Below are 15,224 nucleotides of genomic sequence, written 5' to 3' on the forward strand. Positions count from 1 at the left end.
AAGTAGTTACGATACTTATTTTTATTATTATTCTTATTAGTTACATTCTTTATCTATTTAAAAAAATTCCCTTTAATACTTAGTAGAAAATTTTCTAGCATCTATTTAAGAGGTTTTTGTGTGTGTTTGTTTTGCCATATCCCTGACTGCTCCATTCAGATTCATGGATTTCAGTACATGTTTGAAAGTATACGCAGATATATTCTAACATAAATCTCTTATTTTATCTTTCCAGTATCCCTTGTCTTCTTCTACCACTACCACTGGGAAGGTCTGCCCCCAAATCCAAATGAGTCTGTTAGGTTGAAAACCACCATATTTCATTTTCTTTGCCAGAATGATTGTTCCAGAGGTGGGCATCTGAGCCACGTAGGAAAAAGTAGAGTGCTTCACTTAGGATATTTGAGACATATTCTCTCTTTCCCTTCAGTTAAGAGCTTAAAAGTGGGTCCCAGAATAGCTGGGCGCTCTGTCCCCAGCCTCATGGAACAGCCTGAGTACAAGGTTAACTTGCAGGGAAAACTGAGAAAAGAGTTGAGAATCTAGAACAGGCTGGAGGCTGGTATTTCCTGAGGCTATTTCCAGCTATCAACTTCTCAATTATAGCAACCTATAAACATTCTTTTCTTTTAAGTTAGTTTGTGTTGCTATCTGTCTCTCAACAGTGAAAGATACTGCCTTATATAGGTATAGTTGAGGAAATATCATGTTAAAAAATTGCACCCTGGATGTAATGAACAAATAAATGTCAAAATTACTCAATATTGTTTTCTAAAAATTTAAAATACTTTAGGTAGGTTTAATGGAGTATAAATAATATGTAGTAAGCACTCATGTAATGACAGGTCAGCTTAAGAAATAAAACATAAATTCAGATGAAGCCAATTATGGAACCCTTCCCCAATTGCGTCCTTTTCCCACATCCCCAAAGTAATCATTATTAATTTGATGATTATATTTTAATACTATTACTATGTATATATGTATCATCTAAGCACTTCTCACTACACTGGACCCTAAACCTGATCTGAGACATCATCATCTGTTCCCTGGATAAGTGCAATAAATACCCAACAGTTCTTCCTTCTTCTGCTTTTCTTCCCTGCAGAATAGTCTCAAAAGAGTAGTTGGGATGAATCTTTTAAAACTTAAGTTAGACTGTTGCATTCCTTGGCTCAAAACCCTCCAACAATGTCCCACACCACTTTCAATAGGAGGCAAAGTTCATGCTGTGTTCTCCTAGGCTCCTGTTCCTCCTCTGACCTCCTCACCTCTGCTCTTCCTTGCCACACTAGCTCCCTTTTCATTGGATGTGTGGGGCTCATTTCTCCTTAAAAACATTTTGTTCTGCCTGGACAATTCTCCCCCCAGGTATCCGCACGGCTCTCTTTCATCTCCTCCAGTGTTGACACAACTGTCTCTCAGTGAAGCTTTCCCAGAAAACACTATTCCCAACTTTTTTTTAAACTGCAGGTGCCCAGAATTGAGCTGCTCACACTCCTCAATTCATAGCCCACAAGCACTCAATCAGCATTGTCTCTGCCAGGATCCTTCTTTGTATAGTATTTAATTATCTTTATAGTTTTCCCTTTCATCCCAATAACTTCAACTCATCACCCTCCCAACAGCAGCCACCCAATCTTGTATATTTACTACAATCCTTTCAATCCAACTTCCATATATTTGTTTATGTAAATATTTACATAATGAGGTAGTTATAAAAAATCTAGTATTACTTTGTATTTATTTATTTTTAATGGAAATAATATTGTGCTATAAATCTCTTTCTTGATTATGACAAATTATATGCCAACAAATTTGACAACCTAGAAGAAATGGACAAGTTTCTAGAAACATACAGCCTAGAAGAGAAATAGAATCTGTAATTTAAAAACTCCCTACAAAACAAAACTACACTAAAATCTGATACATTTGGGTTGGCCAAAAAGTTCGTTCGGATTTTCCATAGCATCTTACGAAATATTTTTTGCGTAAATATTCACTTCAATTTCACAGGTGTATTACTAGGCTTGATTTATCCTTTAGTCTCTTGGAGTCTTAATGCCTTGATTCAAAAAATATTTATTGTGTGGGTAATTTTGTAGAAGTCTCAGTGTTAGACATTGGGAATATCATAAATATTATAATATCTATTTTAGAGGGTTATTGTGAGAATGGAGCTGCCAAATTTTTAAAGATCCCAGCAAAATGTTTAGCAAATAATTATCAGTTGTAATGTTGCCGTGGTTATTGCTGTTAAGGAGGATGTGCTGGGTTTTTTGAGAGTATGAGTCATCAAGTAGAATGGATAATATGTATATGTATTTATTTATTCAATAGCAACCGTGTCACAATAAAATATGTAAGGTAAAGCCCTGTTACTGCTACTTAGTATTTCATACACCAGTGATAGTTGTCTGTGAGCCAGAGGGTTATGTAAATTACAGGAATCACAGTGGTATGTTATTTAATGGATAAGAAGCATCTTCTGTGATAACAGTCTAAAATTGCATTTGCTTGGTGCAGGAAAATACTCAGATGCAAAAGATGACTTGAGTAGATAGCAAAGCATATTTTTAAAATAAAACATTTAAACAGGCAAATGCTTCTTTTCTACAATTGTATTGTTGCAAAGCAAACAGTAGAATATATTGATTTTTTTAGAGACCAGCAGTCACTTAATAAAGCAGTGTGGACTTTCCTCAGAGTGTATTATCTCATGTCTGGGTTACTTTCTTACCTGTAAAATTGGTTCCTTTAGGGAAAGTGTTACTTGGTTGAGCAAGGGCTACTTTTGTGAAATGTGCTGTTTTTGTGGGGTTTTTTTGGTCAGTTCTACTCTTTTTTACTTAAATGTAGAAAGTTATATAAATTTCCAAATGACTTTCTGGATAAATCAGAATGTTTCAGAGAAAGTAACTAATAAACTAAATGGTAGAAAAATGAATTATCTTCAATGAATTTTGCATTTTCCAAAATTCTGAAATTTATTTCTTGCTGGGCATTTAGAAAATTCATTTTGACTTTTGATTGAAGTGAAAGAAAGGTTAAAACTACTTGGTAGTTTGAATTCTACAGCATTTTTTCCCCAGAGGTTTTGTATTTTATTGTTATTGGTTACAGTTAAATTTCTTAAAAGTGAAAAAGCTCCCTGTGTATAGCATTGGTGCTATCAGAATATCTTTAATGAGTATGTTAAACAGAGTACTTAGTTGCAATAACTATTACTTAAAAAGCTTTAAGAGAATGGATATTCATAATCATTTAGGGTAATAATAGGAAATTATTTATTACAAACTGCCACTTTTTTTCTCATACTTGTTAACACTGATCATTATCCCTCATTTTTTATTTCCTCATATATCAAAAGGTTGAATCATTTTACATAATTTTATGACTTCTTTTTCAAATATCAATTCTCCCTTGGCCCAACTCTTCATTTCCCCAAACCCTTAATAAAACTGCCAAGAAAAATCTACCGTCAAGTCTTTTTATATGTTTCTTTGCTTCTTTATATTCATATTTCTCAGAATAATTTTGTATTGCCTTCATTAATTTATTGATATTTAAATTCTGGTAGATGAAGAGTTAGCCTTCCTCCACCTTGACATATAGTTATGTCACAATCTTGATTAAACTAATGTTTGGAATTTACATTAATGTGACTAATATTGTTCACTTCTGAGACCATTGGGTATTTCATGGAGTTCTCAAAGATTTCTTTTGTGTTTTATCCTCAAGTTATTAATTACTCTGTTTTACAATTTGCTTTGCTTTCTATGTACCTATTCCTAACTGTTCCCAAAATTTCCAAGAGTACTCAACCCCTCTGAAGACCATTTTACACTTGGCTAGATACTGACGCCTGTCAATTCCTCTTTTCCTTCCCACACTAACACCTCACTCGTCATCCACTTGCAGCTAGAACTCACCATATCTGCTCAGATTTTCCCACGTGTTCTCTCTGCCTGCTGCATGACTACTGTCTTTAGAATCTCCTCATTTCACCATTGACGTCCCCACTCTTCTTTTCTCTACCCTTCTTGTCTCTTGGCTCTCAAGTTGTGTGTGTGTGCGGGGGTGGGGGGGGAGGGGTCAGTGTGAGTTTGAGTGTGGTTTATTCTCTATGTTGGTAGAACATACCCTCAAGTAACTTCCAGATAGGTAGCATGGGGACCTAACATTTTTTGAGAACTAGACATCCCAAAATGATTTTATTCAACCCTTATACTTAATGGATAGTTTGTGGATAGAACTTTAGTTTATACTCTCTTCCACTTGGAATTTCAAGGGCATTACCCATGACCCTCTTCTACGTGTCAATTATTGCTGTTGAGACATCGTATGGATTCTTATCCTTCCTCCTTTGTGTGTAATGTATTTTAATTAGGTTTATGGGAATATCGGAATCTTCTTTATATCTCTTGCTGTTTTGAATACAGTAATTTTATGGACATTTTTAATATCAGATAGAACAAGATTTAAAATGGTTTTATAAGCTACATAGTACCTATAATGTAATTGATATTAATCTCAGTTAACTGGCCATAATCATCAACAATGTTAGTTTTCTTTCGAATAGTTGCAGCTAGTTTTATAAATTTATTTTTCATGCAATAGCACTGTAACCATTAACGTTAAAAAATCTTGGAAAGTACAGTAGGCAAGAGTCAGTTGATATTAGATTATATATCTGTAGATTTTAACCCACACTGTTTAATTAGTTGACTCTGGGTGAATGGTGTCATTGTTCTATGTCTCTGTTTCCATAACTTTAAAATCGAAATCATTATTCTATGTCTATATCCCCTACTGTTTTGTGACAATGAACCGGATAATGTAAAGGCATTTAGAACAAAGTAAAACTATATATCTGTAATATTTATATGTCTTGTTTTGTTAATTTTCTACAACTATGCTAAGAGAATATTCTTAGTTTATATTCATTCACTACCCTTTGCTATGTTTTAACGTCCTTATCTTGATTCAAAAGCCCCTCTCCCATAAATAAATCAGAGCACCAACTCCCAACGCAAGCAGTTTGGGGACTTCTAGGCAAAGAAGACATTTTCAAAAAATATTAAAAACTGCCATTAGAGATATGAATCCCTGAAAGTCTAAAATATTCTGGGCTTAAATTTAGCAAATGTCAATTCTTTGATGAGTGCTTAAGGATAAGAAACAGTCAAGATCTATTCCAGAAATTTAATTCATTTAATTTGTTTTTAGTGGTCAATTAATAACCTCCAGTGATGCATCTGTCTCACAGTAAAGACCCAGAATTATTTTTTGTTTCAATAATAGACAATTTTTAGGATATGCTTTCAATGTTAAATTCCCAGTCAGTAATCCAGGACTAGAAATCAGTAGCACTGAATTTTAAACTCAGGCCATTTAGTAAAGCATAATAAGGTCTAGAAAAGACATCCTTCATAGAGGGGAGACATTACTATACAAGGGATCACATCAGATTTATTCTGGGAAGAAGAGTAGTTTGAAATACTGTAATAAATATATGTATCATCTTTTCAAAACAAACTGGAAAATGCAGGACCTTGAAAACATCTTTTCTGGTGGAATGCCAAAGGCAGAAAAAGAAACCATTTTAGAAAACATGAGTTTAAAAGTCTTGGGGAAAATCAGGTCAGAAGTATTCACTTACATGATATAGGCGATGACTGGGACAATGACCGCTAGCATTTATTGACTACGTGCCAGCCACAGTGCCAAGCGCCTTACACTCGTTATTTCCATCAATCCTTGCAATACACTGATAAGGTAAAATACTACTGTTATTCTTACTTTTGTAGATTAGGAATCAGAGACTTAGAGAATATGAGTAACTTGTCTAATATCATACATATAAAAATTGTCATGTGCACACTGGCGTATAAAGATATACCATGTCGTGCTTCCCTAGTGGCGCAGTGGTTTAGAGTCTGCCTGCCGATGCAGGGGACACGGGTTCGTGCCCCGGTCCGGGAAGATCCCACATGCTGCGGAGCGGCTGGGCCCGTGAGCCATGGCCGCTGAGCCTGCGCGTCTGGAGCCTGTGCTCCGCAACGGGAGAGGCCACAACAGTGAGAGGCCCGCGTACCGCAAAAAAAAAAAAAAAAAAAAGAAAAAAAGAAAAAAAAAAAACCTGACAAAATTTACATCATACATATACCTCAAGTACAACACAAGGTTAAGTCCATATTTCTATGGGGACAAAACAAAATCTTACACTTTAAATTGGTATCTTCTTCTTATCTGCTTAGAACAAATAAATTTCTGTCTGATTCGATAATTTTCTCCCCAACCTCTGCCTATATATTCTTCTTAATGTAAAATTATTCATAAAGGTTTTTTTTTAAATATCTTTATTGGAATATAATTAGTTTACAATGGTGTGTTAGTTTCTGCTGTACAACAAAGTGAATCAGCTATATGTATACATATATCCCCATATCCCCTCCCTCGTGAGCCTCCCTCCCACCCTCCTTATCCCACCCCTCTAGGTGGACACAAAGCACCAAGCTGATCTCCCTGTGCTATGCAGCAGCTTCCCACTAGCCATCCATTTTAAATCTGGTAGTGTATATATGTCAGTGCTACTCTCTCACTTCATCCCAGCTTCCCTTTCCCCCACCCCTGTGTCCTCAAGTCCGTCCTCTACGTCTGCGTCTTTATTCCTGCCCTGCCACTATGTTCATCAGTACCGTTTTTTTAGATTCTATATATATGCGTTAGCATATGGTATTTGTTTTTCTCTTTCTGACTTACTTCACTCTGTATGACAGACTCTAGGTCCATCCACCTCATTACAAATAACTCAGTTTTGTTCCTTTTTATGGCTGAGTAATATTCCATTGTATAATGTGCCACATCTTCTTTATCACACTTGTAATAAATGTTTAACATTTACTCTTCTTGCTAGATTGTAAGCTCCATGAGGGCAGTCTGTCTTAATCATTGTATGTAGCACAGTACTTGGCACATAGTATTTGCTCAGTAAATATTGTTGTCTGACCATAGTTTAAAAGAAAACTATGTTGAAATATTATTTTAGATTTCTTTTTAAAATTTACTAATGATATGAAAATTTTATTACATGAAGAGCATAGTGAAAAGGTCTTAATGAAATGATTTATAAAATGAATCTATACCAAGTGTTTTGTCTCCTTATTTAGCTATTTCCTTTGATATGATCAGTACCAATTTGTTTTGTGTTTTTGTTATACTATTTCAAAGGAGGGGACTTTCTAGTGCATTAATTGTAAGTGTACACACTACACCCTGTGAAAAATAATACAGAAAAGCAAAGAAATGTGAAAATGAATTTTTTCATAGATTTTGAAGACTCGACTAAATAAATGGAGAAATTTTGTGTTCCATTTTAAAGCTCCTATAAGTATAATGTATATTTACTTGGTATCTAAGTAAAATTTCTTCACTTGGGACTTTAATCATCACAGTACTTCACATAGTACTTCTTTGTTTGTTGTTAGACATGGATGCTTTCTAACTCTGGCACGTGGCTAGGCCTAACTGAGATACCCCTCTCTGTGGTATGCTAGTGTTCATGTGGGGGCAGGGACCCTGCTACAGCCAGGGCACTGCTAGCCCACTGGCAGCTTCTCTGAGGCCAGAATATCCCTGTAGCTGGTCCAGGGTATACCTGCTGGATTTTGAAGTATAACTTTCCTATAAAGGTTTAATATTTATTGCAGTTTTCTTTTTCATATTATTAGCAATCTCTTATGTATCTCTTATAGAACTACTCATAACTTCACATAAATGTGTTACCTGTAAATTTGCTTATCGTCAAAATGTCATAAGTAACTCAGTCAAAAATAATTTGTCCAAAATATTGCTGCCAAAAGGGCATGACTCACATTACATTACATATTCCATATGGTTCCCGTCCTCAACTCCCACCCCTCTGCTCAGTAACTAATCTGAGATTAACTGTTGATAAGGGTCAGTTCACTAAAATATAAACACATTGACTCATAAGTTTAAATAAAATATAAAGTAGCCTCCGACTGGCTTCTTCTTGGAAAACAAGCATGTTTTGTGTGGGACTGATAGGAAATAAGAAGGTAGCATTAGGATGAACAATTTCTATTCTTTTCAAATGTTAACATCTATACTAAAATAATTTTATTTATAAACTTTAAGGTTAAGAGAAAGATGAAGTTAAGTAGTTAAAACTTTTGGGAAAAAGCGCACATGAATTGCTTCTCTGTATACATGAAGTATAGGGTCAGATGAAAATCAATGGCCATTACTTTAATACAAGATTATATTGTTTATTCATTCACTTAAACATTCTTGAAGCAACTTTATGGGCAAGGCTTTCTGCTAAGTGCTGGGACACCAAGATGAATAAATCATAGCTCTGGTCTGAGAGTTGTTCAGCCTGATGAAGGAGACAGGCATAGAAATAGGTAAATTTAAGTCAAAGAACAATAATAACACAAGATGAAAATTACGGTATAAATAGGCACAGATTTTGTGAGTGATAGACAAGTATAGGAGGAGAAAGAGGGAAAACTGAATTCAGGGCATATGTAGTTTGATGCATCTATGGAATTTCCAGGTAAAGTACTGTACCAGCCCTACGCCTGTGTGCCCTTGGATGCATCTTTGGTCTTTCTCTGCCCTGCTTTCAGAAGAGCTGCTCCCTAGCATGTTTTCCAGCCTCCCCTGTTAGTTGGCTTCCAGCTGATTTGACCAGGCCCTGGCAGAGACTGGAGAAGGGGAGGAAGGGAGAAACTGGGATATTTCTCCCCATCCTTGTCTATCTCAATATATATTTCTATCTTTTGTTGTGTCTCTTCCTTACCTGCTGATCCCAGCAGACAGGCTTATCTTGGTTTCAGCTCTCCCTGCCCTCCAGCCTTTAGGGACAGTAGCTTTCTTCTGCTACCTCCGTACCCCCTGCTGGGTTTCTCAGCATCTTCCACACGTATATAATAATTGCCAGCCATAAATGTCCTATTTTTAAAATACGTATATTTTTAATTTGGTTTCTATTTTCTTGGTTGGGCACAAATGCCTGGTGGATATCTGAGTCTGAATTCCAGGGAGCTTGGATGGCAATCAACATATAAACAAGAGTTGATGAGTTTATGCAGAAGGAAGATGGGTAAAAGGAATGGTGGATTGAGGATGGGACCGTGGGACCATGGCAACAAGTAGAGGAAGCACAGTCTTTGAATGAGTTCAAATAAAAATTTTTAGTAGAACCAGAAATATGTGATATCTACTTAAGTCCACTAGGAAACTTAAGCATCACTTAGACCCAGCATTTTTCAGATCAGGTTTCTAAAGATAGAAAGATCAGGTCACCAGTCAAGACAAGATTTGAACCTTAAATCTGGGTTTCCTATTTCCTCATCGAATGTCCATGTGGTACCATGGCATTAATGATTCTTTTTAATAGCGTGTGATTTGGTGTCATTTTCATGGATTCAATCACTTGCTCTTACCTTGTGTGATGTTTGCACTTCAGTTTCTTTTCATGTAAAACCAGGTACCTTCATAGGTAATTGTACGAATTAAATGAGATAATATGTGAAAAGTACTTAGAATAGTGTTAAGTACTTAGAATAGTTAAAATTATTGAGAGTGTAAATCATGATGTATACCAGTGCTATCAGATCTTATCAAAACATTAGGAAAAAAATTTTTTAAACGAAGGAAAAGTCATTGTGCACCTTAGAGATACTGATTATGTGTGGAATAAAAGGATTTTTTTTGCATTTTGTAATACATTTATAATACTATTTAATAAAACAAAGTTTAATTTAAAATTAAGTTTTCACTTTAGAAGTTAGTTCAGTCATTATTTTTCTATAAAAAGATTTTTACACCATTAGTTTCCTCTTAGTTCCACATTTTTAAGGCTTGCCATTGACTTAAATGAGGTTTCATGATTTTCTATTTGTATAGTATTTTAAACAAAAACATTTTTTTAAATTTCAAGATATTTTTTCCCAGAGAAAGTCTTCAAGTTTCATTCTGTAATCCTCATTCTTCTTTCCCTTTAAAATTTGTAGTACCCCAAAGTGCTTAAATGTTAAATATGAATGTTAAATGAAGTGACAAAGTCATTCTAATTTAATAGATCATATGGATAATGGTGACTTATTTCCTACTGCTTTTGGTATTAGTACTTAGAAATTAACGTTCATATTAAAACGAAAACAAAGCAAACAGTATAGCATACAGATACAACCAAAATCCAGTGTATTGTAAACTGTAACTTACCTTCAGTGTCTGCTAGTCCTACGCCTACTCCTGGCTGTTTTATAGTCTCTTGCCCATTCTGCCCCATCTTTCCTCTGTTTAAAAAGGAAATAAAAGTTTATATATTCAATTATAATCCTAAATGCAAATGAGGAGTCCAAGTTTGAAAAAATAGAATGACATCATATATTCAGACCTGCAACAAATTACTTGAATGGCAAATGTTGTACGAACACAATAAATCACTCTATATCATATTAATTTTAAAGTGGAAATTTATCATTCCTATTGAGTCCAAACATAGAACCTCAAAATTCAGTGTCCTATTCATGGACTCATTTATCAAAGACATGACCATCATGAAATCTTCAAATTTTGTTTTAGAATTTTTTTTTTCTGCCATTTTTAACTCAAGAAGGAGAAGGGTTTCTTATATATTCACACTTTGTTATGAGGAGTTGTATAGATCCTTTGGTGAGAAGGGAATGTTGAATTGAATAATTTATAAATATAATATTATAATTACATGGATTATTATTTCTTTCAGATCCTTCCTGTATTTTCAGCTGTGTGTAGCACATTGGCTTTTGAAGTCATACAGCTTGGTTTCTACTTCTGGCTTTGCTACTTTAAGCTATACATTATGTAAGGTAAATCTTTCAATCCGGTGAAGACTATTTCTTCTTTTGTAATTTAAGGATAGTAACATGAGCTACCATTTGGTTATGGGAAAATCACATGGAAAATGTAGGTAAGTGCTTAGCATAGTGCCTGAAACATCATAATATTCGATAAATATAAAGTACTAATAGGTAGATGTGTACATAACAGCTTTAGAATTCAGCCAAAGGCTGCAAACCATTTTTAATTTCAGCCTTAAATGTCTTCGAAGGCCAAACAAATGAAGAATTCATTATACTCTGAGCACTGTGGGTTCAGAATATTGATAACGTAAGAGCCAAACGATAATAGGTCACTTCTTATTTCTTCAGAGAAAAAGCTACATGGCGTACAAAAGATTTGGAAGTTGCCTTTATACGTAGTTATATAAGATGTTCTAAAAAAATGGAATAAAAATGCTTAAGTGTTAAAAATGGTGCTTGAACAAAGGAATGTCTTGATACTAGACTTTCTAGACAATAATTCAAACATAGCAGTATTTACTAACAATTCATTCTTACTCTCACAAAAAATATTTAGTTTGCCCAACCAGCTGAAAATGTAACCATACTTATTGCTTAAGACTCCAATTAGATCTTACTTGAAAACTGCTCTAACGATCCTCTCATCATTCTACTGAAATGGTTCTGCACATAACGAAAGAGGAACTGATGTAAATTCAAAAATCATTTTATCTTGAAAGCCATTACATTGCTCCAAGATGACAATTCTAGGTCAAAGTTTTAAACACAAATTTTTATTAAGTGATTATGTGAAGGATAAAGTGCATGAAGAAATGTTATAAATTATATCTATAATTATATATAGTTTGCATCTGAATATATACAAAAAAGTCTTGATTAAGCAATGCACAAAACTTCAATTTGTGTAATTACTTCAATGAGATTCAAGACAAACAGCTGATAAATTAAAAAAATTAACTTTGTCTGCCAGGATTAGACATGGAGAAAGCTTCATAACTTAGTAGCAATCTCACCTTTAGCAGTATACTATACAAGCAGAGCGGGCCAAAACACATCTTGTTACTGAGCCAAACTCAATTGAAAGTGAGGATCGTTTTAGTAGTGCTAATCGAGTAGATGAGAGTCCTGAAAAATTACTATCCTATACTTTGCCAAACTTTAACAAAATAAGTATAATTTTTAGTAATTGTAATAAAAAATTTTTTGATAATTTTTATTTGATCTTGAGGACTGCATTTCATATTTTAATGATGCTATTCAGCTGCAGTATTTGCTTCTAATGAAAACTGATTTTAACATTTGGTATTTAGCCAAAATGTGGATTAGGTGCATTTCTAAGATTATACAGAAAACTTGCAGCACTGTGAAGCTAAATGAAGTACAAAGGAAATGTAACTGTGTGGGTCTTAAAGGATGCAATTTTTCTGAATTCCCAATAAATAATCTTCATCTCAGGACATTCTGACTGCACAGGTTATAATTTATCTTTGTTAAACAATCACCAAATAGTTATTGAATACTTATGCTAGCCCAAGCAAAACTGTGTCAGATACAAAGAGAGACAGAAAAGAACCACCAAATGCTGCTTTTTACTTATATCCGGTGATGCTTTAGAAAAGAGAATTTTCTTTGTGCTCATATGGCAAAAACAAAAGCATCCTACGCAGTTTTAAAAGCTTTTGATTTACAAGAGAAACAGGAAAATGGGAAAAAGCAAAATTGAAATGTGGTTTGTATGTAAAAAAACCAATCTACTTCCACTTCAGACATTCAGATATTGAGGAAATAATGTATTTTACGCTCTGAAAGTTGTAACTTTATCATCAGTGTTAGATTATATATTTTGAAAGATACAGATAAATTGGAAGGATAGTAAGTGATGTGTGGTGCAAAACCTTTACAAATTTATATGATATTCACAGCTTGGAGAGAGGAGTGTAATGAATTTGTAGAAATTCTCTTCAGTTAAATTGGATCATCAGAGTCTGCGGACTAATGAGATCACACTCCTTTTAGAAATAACTGTCAATATAAAAAGAACTGATTAAATACAAATAACTCCATTGAATCCACAGCCTAGGTCTCAAAAAAAATAGACAGATAATCCAATAATTAGTCAATTTAAGTAGGAATAATGTAACCCGAAAATCACAAAATAAACACATTTTTCACCTTACAAATCCATTTTCCCCATTATTTTGCTTTTATAAACGTGAGCCATTATCTAAATATTAGAACTATTCTGGGGATCAAAAGGAAAGATTCATAAAAAACTGTGATATTTAAACAAAGAGAAATAGAAGTTCTGCTCCCAGAGATGGTTTCACTTAACAGAGAAAATGAAAAAGACCCTCTAACAAGGGCCCAGACTAGGGATCTTCAAACTCACTTTGCAAAGGGCCAGACAGTGAATGATCTGAATGGTCCCTGTTGTAATTATACAAGTCTGCCCCTAGAGCACAGACAACATTAGGCAACACATAAGCAAACTGGTGTGGCCATGTTGCAATAAAAGTTAATAATGGACACTGAAATTTCAAATTCATGTAATTATCATGTGTCACAAAATGCTATTCTTCTGGGGTTTTGGGAAACATTTAAAAATGCAAAAGCCATTTTTAGTTCTTCACAGACCTTACAAAACCAGGCAGCAGGCTGGACTCACCCTGGGTTAGATCCTGGAGCTGCATGGCCCAATGTTGTTTTTGTAAACTTAGAAAACTAGTTACTGGAGAAAGTCAGGAAGTTTAGATTTTGATATTGGAATAGAGATAACATATTTATCTTGGATGCTGCTAGATTTTGCCACCGATATGACTAAACCCATTCTAACACATTTTAAATACAGTCTGCTTTAGTTTTGCATTTTATTTGCAATATGATTTTCTCGAGGCTTAACGTATTATAAATTAACTTTATTCCAAGAGTATCTATTTGGGGACCTATGTCCTGCTTGTTATTTGTTCTAGAAAATATGGATCCACTTCAAAATCTTCTATTTTAATGGTAGAGGAATTTATAGTTGAAAAGTCTATATGAGTGGTCCAATGTGCTATTTCAAATGTGATATATGAGTTCTTTAAATATGTTCAAATATCTCCTGATTCAAAATCAATTAATCTATGCATTATGCAGTTAAAGCAGCCATGTATTACTGCTGCTGAACTTGATTCAGGCATAGCTAAGTTATTATTATTTTAGCAGTTTTTCTATTAAATACAGAATGCACTGATTAAGTAGTCCTGGTGGTCACCAGCATTCATGCTTAGAATTCACTAAGTTAATCCAGTCTTTCCTGAACAGTCTATTTTTTACATAGGCATAAACAGCTGAAGTCCTTCAGGGACACTGACTCAGACTTGGATAATTATCTAGTTATTTCCTTTTCAATGTTAAGAAAAGCTTACTCATGAGGCTGTTAACGTTCCAGTGGAAAAAAAAGCAAACAAACCACCACTTACATCCTTGGAATAGGAAATAGATTAGTGTCCCCTGCAGTACTGCTGCTTCCTTCACTGTCCACGCTATACCCACTGCCAAAGCTGCTGCCCGAGGAGCCAGTGGACACGGAGCTTTCTGCAGGCCGGTGATTGGTGGGCTTGGCTGCATGGTGTGGGAAGAGTCAACACCACAGTCAATCAATGAACCTCCCATTGATATCCGAATGCATACTTATATGTTTCTTCATTTACGGGTGTAAAGAAACAGCTCTAGCAAGAACTCCACATCTCTTAACCTGCCTTTCATTTTCTTTTCCTTAACCAGTAACTCTCAGTGGCAACAATAAAGCCCTTGATTGTTTTTGTTGGATATAAAAGAAAAAAAAGATTAACTTCTAGGAATCAACCATCACATTTTTAGACTGAGTTAAACAGTATTATTACTTGTGATTTCTTTATAGAGTATTGCAATAACGATATGGCAAACAAATAAGAATTGTGGCTATTTCATGGAGAAAGGAATTTAGGAAGACTTGGGTAGATAGAAATGACAGAATATGTGAAAATTGCTTAATTATTTCCCATATTAATAACCAGTAATTTGTTTTTCTCCTGAGAAGTGAAGATGCAAAATAGAATAGATAATTTCAGGAAATGACTGAAAATCCTGGACTTGTTTGTATGTAGCTCTATCAACTACCTCCAGCATGTTTTTAAATTTGAAGATATTTATTTCCCCTTAGGCACATCCTAGTTTATGACTGGGATTTGTTTTAAATAACCCATGAGTTTGATTTTTTGTATATAAGAATCCATATTCCCATAGAAGAGTTATGAATTTGTGTTATAAATTATGCAGTAGAGAATGGTAATATTGTTAGCAGAGTTCTAGGCTAGAGATTTG

The 15,224-nt window shown here is 34.5% G+C and overlaps 1 protein-coding gene across 1 annotated transcript in view; it reads right to left on the reverse strand.

The window, feature by feature from the left end:
- The window catches only part of PCLO (piccolo presynaptic cytomatrix protein), a 365,126-nt gene that overhangs the window by 24,671 nt on the left and 325,231 nt on the right, over window positions 1-15,224 (reverse strand). Inside the window, exons 21-22 of the mRNA XM_079932524.1 lie at window positions 14,342-14,483; window positions 10,258-10,331 (exon numbers count right to left, since the gene is read on the reverse strand). Coding sequence (XP_079788650.1) covers window positions 10,258-10,331; window positions 14,342-14,483 — 216 coding nt within the window. The remainder of the gene's footprint in view (window positions 1-10,257; window positions 10,332-14,341; window positions 14,484-15,224) is intronic.

This window comes from Stenella coeruleoalba, assembly GCF_951394435.1.
Source record: "Stenella coeruleoalba genome assembly, chromosome: 9".
In the NCBI taxonomy this organism is placed as follows: Eukaryota; Metazoa; Chordata; class Mammalia; order Artiodactyla; family Delphinidae; genus Stenella; species Stenella coeruleoalba.